Source organism: Pavona decussata, unplaced genomic scaffold (assembly GCF_977016875.1).
Source record: "Pavona decussata unplaced genomic scaffold, jaPavDecu1.1 SCAFFOLD_580, whole genome shotgun sequence".
In the NCBI taxonomy this organism is placed as follows: Eukaryota; Metazoa; Cnidaria; class Anthozoa; order Scleractinia; family Agariciidae; genus Pavona; species Pavona decussata.
Window position 1 is genome coordinate 75,797 of NW_028145853.1, and position 10,798 is coordinate 86,594.

The window sequence follows — 10,798 nt, forward strand, 5'->3', positions numbered from 1 at the left end:
GATTTCAATGACTAAAGGGATTTTGAACTCACTGAGATAAAAATATCAAAATTCTTGCTGGAGGTTGTGATGTTTATACTCGTCTGTTCAATCGCCGCTTTCAATGTTTCGACAGCTAAATGTAATACTCTTGCATGAAAAAAAGATTTGTTATCGCGTTTCTTCCAACGAATCTCTTAACTACATACGTGATTAGAAAGTAAATAAAACGTAGATTTCAATGACTGTAGGGATTTTGCACTCGCTGCGATAAAAATATCAAAATTCGTGCCTGGGTTGAGATGTATGTATTTGTCTGTTCAATCACGGCTTTCAATTTTCGCCAGCTAATTGCATTGTAATATTCTTGCATAATTTCCGCACAGCTGGGCTCTAAAAGAAATCATGCCGGAGCGATTCTTTTCCAATCTGCGTTGTCGAAATACAACCATTTTAAACTAGCATTCGTCCACAAAACATATGCAGGCAACGCTTTCCGTATGCATGTTTCGCCATTTTGTTTTCAGATCAATTCGCGAAAGACGCGTAGCATTGCGTGAGAATCGGCCTAGCTGTCAACGTGGGTAAAATTCAGGATATATGATTGGCTACTTGGGGCGCTGGATCTCGCGGGAGATCTAAAAATAACTTCAGAGGGATTACGATGGGAATAGGGCCTATATGGGGGATTACCTCTCTTACCTTCATCCTCTCTTGGTAATATCACATATTTCAGAGACAGGTAATCTTCAATTTGGACAAAAAAGAGTGCCATATGCATGTATGATCAGTATGTTTTTTTAAAGCTTCTTGTCGTTTAAGTATCTCTGAAAAATGTGTGGTAACTCAAAATACTGGAATAGTTTAATACATATTTTCTTATCTAAAAAAAATATTGTTACATGCACTGTATCAAAAGTTACAATGTAGCCATAAAACAATCTTAAAAACCAAAAATTGCTTAATAGGCCTTATCACGGTTTTCGACGCCATTTTGATGAGTAGGCAAACAGTCCTAAAATAACAGTGTTTGTATGGAAATCCGATGTCAAATAATTTTAATAAAACATCGCTTCTGAAAAATTCATGAATTGGAAACTTTTGACACTAGGGAAAGGATTTTAAGAAAAAAAAAAAAAAAAGAATGGAGGGATGTAGCTTTGCCAGAAAACGTCCGGTCGTGTTTTGAACTTTCCATACATTTCCCTGTATTTTTTTCCCGCGAACTATTTTTAGTAGCAGTCCACGGCTGGTTCGCTGTACAGACAAATGTATGGAAAGTTCGAAACACGACTGGACGCTTTCTGACACAGCTACATCCCTCCAATTTTTTTTCTTAAAATCTTTTTCCTAGTGCCAAAGTTTCCAATTCATGACTTTTTCAGAAGCGATGTTTTATAAAAATTATTTGACATCGGATTCCCATACAAACACTGTTATTTCAGACGTGTTTGCCTACTCGTCAAAATGGCGTCGAAAACCGTGATAAGGCCTAATAAAAACTATCCGCATATTGATGAAAATCAACCAGCAAGTCTAAAAGATATCTTTAAAAGTCTTCTACGTTTCAAAAGAACGAAAGAAATCGTGTGCATTGCCACTTCAATTCACGAGAAAAACAGAGAAATGGTACAGTATTAATATTTTAAAATAATAACAATAATACCCAGCAAGGCAAATATACAGGCTAAAATTATGCTCACCGTCGCTGGAGAATTGTCTGTTTACAACCGAAAACGAAATACTGCGAGGCCACCCTGCTAACAGAGCCTTTCTTTTGCTTGCTCAAGAGGAAGCTCTGCTTGCAGGGTGCTGAGAGGCGTGCACTGAAACGAACATAAACGTTCGACTTTCAAACCCTTGCAATACCTAGGACACGAAAACCCAGCATGCATTGCAACTTCAATTACTCCCCTCTCCCTCCTCCCCTCTTTTTATATGTTAGTTTTTAAAGTAGTGGTCAATTTTATTGAAAGTTGATTCTTTCGATTCATTTTTACCCCAGTGACTGTTTACAGAAAACAAGCGTGACGACTAGGATCAGTAAACAATTAATTAAATATTCATGCCACTTTGAACAGAGTTGTCCCTGGTCTTCATGGATAAGCGGTCTTTACATATGGTTGAGTTTATTTCCTCTGTTTATCACTGTGAGAATATCTAAGATAAAGTTCACTTCTTGTAAATAAGATATGCGATTTTAGACCCAAAATTTGGAGCTCAAATAATAAATATGCGCGCAATTTATCGCCCCCTCCCCACCCCCGAGTTGTCTCGCCCACCCGAGACGAGCTGAAATCTTCAAGCCGGGTGAAAAGTTAGCTCGCCCAGGGAAACTCTGGGGAGAGTTGTGTCGGTTACCCGAAACCATAAAACAGAGCCTAAACTAAGGAACACTTATACAAACAGGAGCAATTTGTGGCGGAATCAATTTCTTGTTGAATAGAATTTTCGTGTAGAACAACACCAACAATGAACATAATAAACTGAACAACTTGAAAGACGTAAAGCTGATCTAAACAAAACTAATTACCTTTACCAGGAGTTGCAATGGAAGAAACGGCTCTGACAATATAAATGCATTGCGATGTTCCTGGGATGAACAAATCTCAGGGGAGGGGTAATATGTTCACAGTTAACACCCTTTTCGGGATGATATTAGTAAAGGCGAAGATAACATAACGACTTCTGAGTAGTCCCTATTTCCTATAAACAGTGCAATCTCACAACGCTCGAAAAGCCGGTGGCAGACAATTTACCTGGGCCTATAGAGCCAGCAAATATGGTTTTAAAATAAATTCAGTTTATCACATTACGACCACCGGATTATGAAAAATTGCCTCTAAATCTGAAACAAAATGGCTGTCACTATGTGTGTATACTTGGTTTCCATGCTCATGGCGGAAAGTGTGACACAACGGATCTTGCCTGACTTACCGATTTCCTTCTTGAGCACTATCTGTGGTGCGTAACGGTTGTACAGTAGAATTATAATGTGTTCTGTTTCTGGCGGGGTTGTTCGAAAGCCGATTAACGTTAATCTATGATTAAAAGTTAATCCTCAACAAGTCTCGTTGGGGAGGAAAGATTGCGTGACAAGCCAAAAGAACTGTTAACTTTTGACTATTTAAACGATAGTTAACCACACATATAGAACAAAATATGGAGTGAAGTTTCTTGCCCAAGAAAACAGTTCACAAAAGCCTGCTAGTCAGGAATTATATAGAAAATCTTGAAAATACTTCGGCTTATACAATCACTAAAACTGTTTTGATTTTCAATTATTTATTTCATTTGCTATTGATTACATTGCATTTAAAGACACCGTAGGTTGTAAAGCTTTAATAACTGCCGTGCATAAATCAAGGTTATCCATTTATCTATCTAATGTTTCTTTATTTATCAATACGTTTCCTCGATCGCAAGAAGCTTTTCGCCTGCTGAGGCATCTCGTAGACCAACTGGGACCATTACTCTTCGACTGCAATTTAAAAACAAAAGCATTATTTTATTTGTAGAAACGTTCTGTCTTCTTGGTGGTTAAAGACCAGTTCAAACGGTTTCAACATTTGCTTCAACATGCGTCCAACACAGTTGTTGAACAAAAGTCGGAAGCGTTTAAACAACAGGTTTTCCAACATTGTAGAAAGCGTAAAAAGTGTTGAAAGCGTGTTGAAAGTGTGTTGAATCAAATTTTAATTGCTTTAAACATTCGAATTTATTCAACATCGATTTATCATTTTCTTGGTTCTTGAAAATGTTGAATGGCGTACAAGCCGTTTGAACACTCCGTTCGTCCAACATTTTCCCAACATCCGTTCAGCTTTTTTTGAACGAACAAGTGTTCGGCAAAATGTTGAAACCGTTTAAACGGGCCTTAAGGTTATGAATCGATAGGAGACACATTCCGCACATCAGCATCGATTCCTTTTTGTGAAATGTTTGGCGCAGAAACTGAAATTGCACGTTGACAAAATACAGCAGCATAACAACGTTGACTCTAGATAACCTGCGTCAGTTTTTTTTTTTTTTTTTTTTCGCCTGTTCAAACTTAATAAATTATTAAAACTGACTCATTGGATAATGCAGTTCCAGAATTCTGATTGGCTTAGTGGCCATGGCATATAAGCCATTATGCCATGCTCCACAGGAGTATGCATCAGGGGGAAAAGAAATATCACTACATGAGTAAGATTAAGCGATTTTCCGTCGCTGTTTTTAATACAATAATCATTCCATTCCCGCTTGTTGGATACGGAATTATTATATAGCTAAGTCGGCGTTGCGCACCTCGTTGGCTATCTATCATCCCATATCCAACGTGTTCCCATGGAAAAGCTAGGGAAACAACTACAGAGCTGTTGTATGAAAGCTTTTATCAGTTCAAACCCACGAGCGAGGAAGTGGGTGGGGGGATAGAGGGGGGAGGGGGTATAAAGTGCTCTCGCTGATTTTGAGCACTCATCGCCTTTCTTTTAAGTTAAACATTGATATTTTAATGTATTCACAACTTAACTATTTAACTTTTTCTAAAAAAATATATATATATCTGACAACAATTTGATACACCATTAAATTTTGCCAGCCATATTTTGGAAATTTGAATTTGTAACCCTGTAAATAAAATAAAGTCGCTTTTACATTTCTGTACTATTTTAGCATTTCTTTATTTGCTTTGATTATTTGGGGGTCCGTTTGAAAGGTTTCCTGGCGTTTAGGGGAATCGAGAAATCTAAGATAACGGATCCAAGATGGCCGTTTTGAAGTACCAGGGCGTGAAGCTGATGATGCTCCCCATTTTGAGAATTCCAAAGGACACAGTTTTCAACGTTTTATCCTTCGATCCAGTTTTGTTTATTGTTTGTTACGTAATGCTCATGAACGAAAAAAAAGCAAAGGGTGATTAACGTTAACGAAAGGATTGGTTACACTGCATATTAGGTACTAAAAGCCTTACATGATATGCTTCAACAAGGAGATGTATGCACGGGAGTCTCTATAGGTTCGTTTTCTATTAAATTGGTACAGAAAGCACTGCCTGCCTTTGCTTCTCACCCTCACAACTCCATGCATGCATGTTTAGGTTCCCTGATCAGCATAAATTGGAGAATACATATATAAGTGTTATTCACCGGCCGGGAGGTCCGTGCTCAGAAAAACTGTGCCCGAGGAATTGACTTAAGATAGACCGGTGAGTAACATTTTTTTTCCGCACGAAAACAAGGCCCAATTGCAAGGCCTTGCAACAATCGAAAACCTCCGCCCGCTACCTGAACCAATCAGCCGGTTTGCATTATAGAATCCCGTTTGTTCGCACATTGAGAAAAAATAAAAAAGGTATTCAACTAGCAAACATAAATAAGCTTCACACAAAAGTTAAAAACAAATTAAAAACTTCTGATAAAGATCTCGAAAACGAAAACGCCTAAAAGATGGCTAATCAAAACTGGTTCTTCTCCAGTTGGCCAATCCAATGACATGTACACCGAAAAAAAATATACCGTTTACAGTTTTTAAGCAATTGGTTCTACAGGCGACTCTAAAAACTGTATGTATGAATTTAACCTAGACCTTGAATGGCTCTAAAATACAAGATTGCCTTCCAAAGTTGAGCAAGCCAATTGGTTAGCCAGAACTCCAGGACACGTACTCCGCGGAAACAAATACCGTTTGAAGTTTAAAAAAAAAATAGATTGAACAGGCCACTCTATAAACTGCATGTACTACTGATTTAACCAAGACCATGAATGATCCTTAATCACAAAATCGATCACCATAACAGTCACGAATTATTAGTTAATTCCTGCAAAACTACTTTAACCTAAGTTGCTAAATAAAAAAATACTCCACTTCACAATAGATGTAGTTATTTCTCAAGTGAACTTAAAAAAAAGACAACAACAACAACAGCAACAAATGAAATCTTACCGAGGGACAATTTTTTATCGATCCAATTTCTGAAGGAGCTGACACGTGAAAACACCGAGAAGTGCTTAGTGTCACACACAGGGTCACCCCAACTCACAACTCCTCTCAGCACCCACTTTCCCTGCTCCTTGCACACGTACGGTCCTCCGCTGTCTCCTTGACAACCACCGGCCTGATTCGGTTTTCCACTTCCACCACAGATCATGCTTGTTTCGTCCACTGTAAACATGGAGTTGCTCAATGCGGAGCATTTGGCGTGACTCTGTACTGGTAGCATACCTTGTTGCAAGATGTCTGACGCGTTTCCACCTCCTACGGTTCGCCCCCATCCTAAATTGAAGTTCAGAGAGAGACTTAGCCCTCGGATATACAAAAAGGGAGAAGGGAATATCACCCCCTGCCATCTTGAACCCTTTTTGTGTGCGGAAGGCCGATAATGGCTTTTATTTTGTGACAACAAGGCCTTCAGTAGTTACCTATGAAATCAATATTTTCTTGGTCATCAGTTTCCAGAACAACTTGATGAAGGGTCCTTTCACAGGAAAAAAGAAACATATCGATTGATCCAAAAGTGAATCTTGGTATGTTCTTTCTGGTCGGTTCAAGTTGTTTTGACTTATTTTAAGCGTGCTGATATCGAGTAACAATTTTTTTTTTTCTGTTTTTTGTGTATTACAACAAATTATAAAGTGCAACTTGCCTTTTGTCAGTAATATATCTGAAACACTGTTTTCTATCTAGAGAATACCTGTAATATAACACTTTTTCCCAACAGCAATTCTTGAACCTTGCCCAGGAAGGCAAACAGTATTGACTTTGTCACTGAGATTTGCCGGGGTTTCTAGCTGTAACAGGGCAATGTCATTCCTCGCGTGCTTGTAGCTGAAGCCTTTATGAGCAAGCACATGCTTCACTTTAATCTCTTGTTGTACGGCGGTGGTCCCAAGTCTCCTATGTGCACCTAAATAAAGGACATAATTGTTGAATTATATGATGGTTCAAATCCGAAAAAGAAGGATAGATCGAGTCAACCGTCAAAGATTCAAATGGGATCAGAGATAATGCCACAGCCGAACAAATATAGAAAACAATTGATACTGTTGTCCTTCAAATGGTCAGCAACTTGCCTCGCCAAGAGTTTCCCAGGGCGTCGATCCTAAAAGTATTTTCCTCGTACTTAGCTATAGGCTAGAGGCTTTAAGGTGGAGAGTTCGAAGCTAATTAAATAAATACGAAGTAAATAAACTCACTATTAAAACCTTCATATACCTATACCACTATCATTGGTCACGAAATGGAAAACATCTAATGAAGCACTCGAAAATTATGCACTTTATAGTTTAGAGAGAGTTCACTGTTGAAGGGGCTATGTCAGTAATTGTTAGTTATATTTAAAAAGCTGAAAAGCGTGTTGGGGCCAAAGGACATACAAAAATAATGGTTCAGTTTTGTTGAAAGTCAATTTACTAGTTTTCTTGAACTGTAAATAACTGTCTTTGGCTACAGATGGCCACGATGAAAATGGATGCAACTTGAAAAAAAAAAATTGGCCTTCTTTTTCTTTGCAGCTTTGGGAAAAAAACTCACGGTTTGCTAAGCGTCAGAGGAAAACAATTGATATGTTTGTGTGAGATAAAATTCTGATGCATTTTTGACGCACATAGAAATCCCCATGACAATTCTCCTTTAAGAGCAACCTAGAGAGCTCAATCCCAGGTCCACGAGATCTCCCTCACGTTACCCAAGAGAACAAAAGTAGGAATGATATTTAAAAAAAGAAAACAACACGAAAGGATGACAATTATGATGTCCAATTAAACATGCTAAATTACATCATCGACGTAACAGTCAGAAACTATCAAATAAGTTTAATAATACAATAACAGTGAAATCTACTCAGCATTTAGGTCAAGCCAAGAGAGGGTTCGTCCTCTCTTGGTCAAACTTAAAACCACAGCGATTCGTTGACTTTTTCCAGCTGTTTATTACTTTAATTATTATTATTATTATTATTATTATTATTATTATTATTATTATTATTATTATTATTATTATTATTATTATTATTATTTATTTATTTATTTATTATTTTTTAAGGATGTACAGGAAGGGATGTTGTAACAGCGTCAATCAGTTACTGCGAGCCCAATCACAATACATGCTATTGTTGGGCTGTCAATCGAATCGATAAGATTTTTATATTTTTTTTCAGGACTTTTTCTTTTACAACAGTAATGGCCCTTTGTTTACTCAATGACCGCTACTCTATCATAAGCAATACTAAAGTGAACTGTGATTTCAACTGACTCACCAACTACAGCAGTGAACAAATCAGGTTTGTTGACTGTGTCGTCCATGTTAACCACACAATGCGAAGCCGTCACCACCCATTCTCTGTCAAAAAGGGAACCTCCACAGATATGCTGCAGGTTTCCGTTGATGGACATTCGCAGAGAAACTTGCCAGGGCCATGAATGTTTGGGGGCATTCTCACCACCGACCACACGAGAGATGAAATAGCGTCGGCCACACCCTTTCAAAGATAAATTCAAGTTACAACACGAGAAATAAAGTAGCGTTTGCCACAATCTTCAAAATATAACATTAACGCTTTACAATACCTTATAAAGGCTTAAGCCTCTCCAAGGTGGACATGCATTACCTTAACCACGTACAAGAACTACTTTGCAGAATTTTTTTGTTTTTGTCCTGTTTTACTTGGGTACTTATAACTATTCACTTACCCGCGGGATTTGATTAAAGTTTCAACTAAGGCTTGTGCTTGCCTTCTTTCAAAGAACTCTTTTGTTCGCTGTTATTGCTTGGTGACTCCTGGTCAACAAGTCGCATTCGCCCAAAAGACCCTTTAATTTACAAATGCAACTTCCGTGCCATTTTTCTCGTGGTCGAGTTGCATATGAAAACTAGCAGCAATGTCAGCGCGTTTAATTGCTGCGATACCGCAGGGCCTTCAAACGTGTCTCAAATTACATGGAAGTTTTTTCATAAAAGAATAAGTTATACAGCGATATGGACCCGAAAGCTGGTCCACACTTGCGATTTGATATCAAAGAATTGTGCATAAGGTGTGAACGAACATTAATAATCTGCGTTATCAGAAGGAAAAAAAAAAAAACTTGTGTAGCCTAACACCAATAACACTTTTGAAAGCTAACAACAGTTACTATAAAAGAGAAAAGGTATAAACATTTTGGGGGTTTTCTACTACCTTTGCACACAGCCAGTAATGCCGAGAAAAATGCGAGAAATACTTGTACTTTCATCTTGGCTTTCGTTCGTAAAGACGACTAATCCTCATCTAAGCAGGGGCAATTTATCAATACCCAAGTTTGACACCTGAAAGGTGTGTAAATTAAAAATATTTAGTCGTTACTTTAAAAGCTTTTAACCGCTTCTTTTGCAACGTTTTCTATTTGCTGAAACTGTCAAAAATGTACTTTAATCTTTAGATTGTACCCAATCTATGTTGAATGAGTTATTAGCACCTTAAGACATTTTCTTTTAAGAAAAGAAAAATACTGTTCTAAGTAAAGTATCTTGTCATTTATGTTCATAGAATAGGGAGCACTTTCTTTCTACTAATAACTTCACCATTCCCTTCTCTTTTTTGGCTAAAAGATGCCAAGAGTGACGCGACACAATTTGCATTCAGGTAAATTTTGCTTGCAATGTTATGTTTTAACCTGTTATAGGTAGAAATCTCGGATGAATTCTTCATCCCACATTTATTCACTGCCACAAATAATTGTTGATTTAAAGCGTGGTAGTCTTTGAAAACAGCTGTTTGCTACAATAGTTTGAATGGTAAATCGTGTCCTTAGTTCTATGTCAATGTAGGCCTAGGGTATTTGCAATTTTTTCCGCTTGGCCCAGCCACTTAGCTCGATTAGCTTGCCATTTCTAAGTGGCTGTGTTCTCTTCCTCAGTAATTTTTCTTTCTTGCATGTATGTTAACACTATATAATTTTTGGGAACGAATAAAGATTGTTGTTGTTGTTGTTGTTGTTGTTTACAGGTACCAACCGTGCTTGCAATCTAACATCGACGGTCGTATCTGGATGACCTCATTGGCACGATGCATGATGCCTAGGGAACTCCTTCTCTGTCGCAGCTAGCTATAAATCTTTTTCGTAAATGGCGGCCAATAAGGCATTTCTTACCACTCTGAAAATTAGCCTTACCAGCCTCGTTATTACGTGCAAAATTTGATACAATTTTTCAGTATACTTAAATGAACTTAGTAGAGCTAATTTACATTTCACGAAAAGAAAAAGAAATCGGCCGCCATTTATGAAATAGGTCTATTCGTGGACACAGGCTTCCAAGCATTTAAAAAATGTATTTCTACTTTGATAAAGTACACATTTAGCAGTAAAGAACAGAAATGTGTCAAAAACTGAGTTAGAAATTAAATTGCTCCAAATACACTCTGTTTTACAAAAGGATAAAAAACGTGGACCTAAAGCCTGAATAAAGATGAGTTGAAGGATTTTAAAGGGGCACCGTCACGGAATATTTTGCTGTATACTGGTCAAGGCTGCTCAAATATTTGACTACGAACCTCTTCTCTAGCATAAAATTGCTCTTAGAGTACCGGAAGGGAAATATGGAATGATAGTATCCAAGCAAGAATTAACTAAAATCCGTTTTTAGCCGATTTTCCATGCTCGGCATATGAGAAGCTAAAAAAATGGCCATTTTTTCAAGTTGTAATCCATTTTCATAGAGCCATCTTAAGGCAAAACTAAATGAAACCAGTTTTTGTGCACTATCATGGTTAATGTTAACATCCCTGAACCATTGTTTTGACGTTTACATCTTTACAAATATGTTTTTGGTTATTCAAAGTGTCACTAAAACATATAACACT

General features: G+C 37.6%; 1 protein-coding gene across 1 annotated transcript; it reads right to left on the reverse strand.

Annotated features, from left to right (window-relative positions):
- Positions 1–3,257: 3,257 nt before the first annotated feature.
- On the reverse strand, positions 3,258–9,244 carry LOC146449800 (chymotrypsinogen B-like). Its single transcript, XM_085101090.1, has 5 exons — positions 9,137–9,244; positions 8,219–8,440; positions 6,656–6,868; positions 5,908–6,237; positions 3,258–3,460 (listed from the first exon to the last, which is right to left on the reverse strand). Exons 1-5 carry the CDS (start codon positions 9,189–9,191, stop codon positions 3,450–3,452), a joined length of 831 nt encoding a protein of 276 aa, XP_084957216.1. The 5' UTR covers positions 9,192–9,244; the 3' UTR covers positions 3,258–3,449.
- Positions 9,245–10,798: the final 1,554 nt, after the last annotated feature.

Coding starts and splice junctions, on each gene's coding strand:
- LOC146449800 (XM_085101090.1), bottom strand. CDS start 9,191: ATGAAAGTACAAGTATTTCTCGCATTTTTCTCGGCATTACTGGCTGTG. Junction 8,441..9,136: donor ATTACTGGCTGTGTGCAAAG/GTAGTAGAAAAC, acceptor TATCTTTGAAAG/GGTGTGGCCGACGCTATTTC. Junction 6,869..8,218: donor TTTGTTCACTGCTGTAGTTG/GTGAGTCAGTTG, acceptor TCCTTTATTTAG/GTGCACATAGGAGACTTGGG.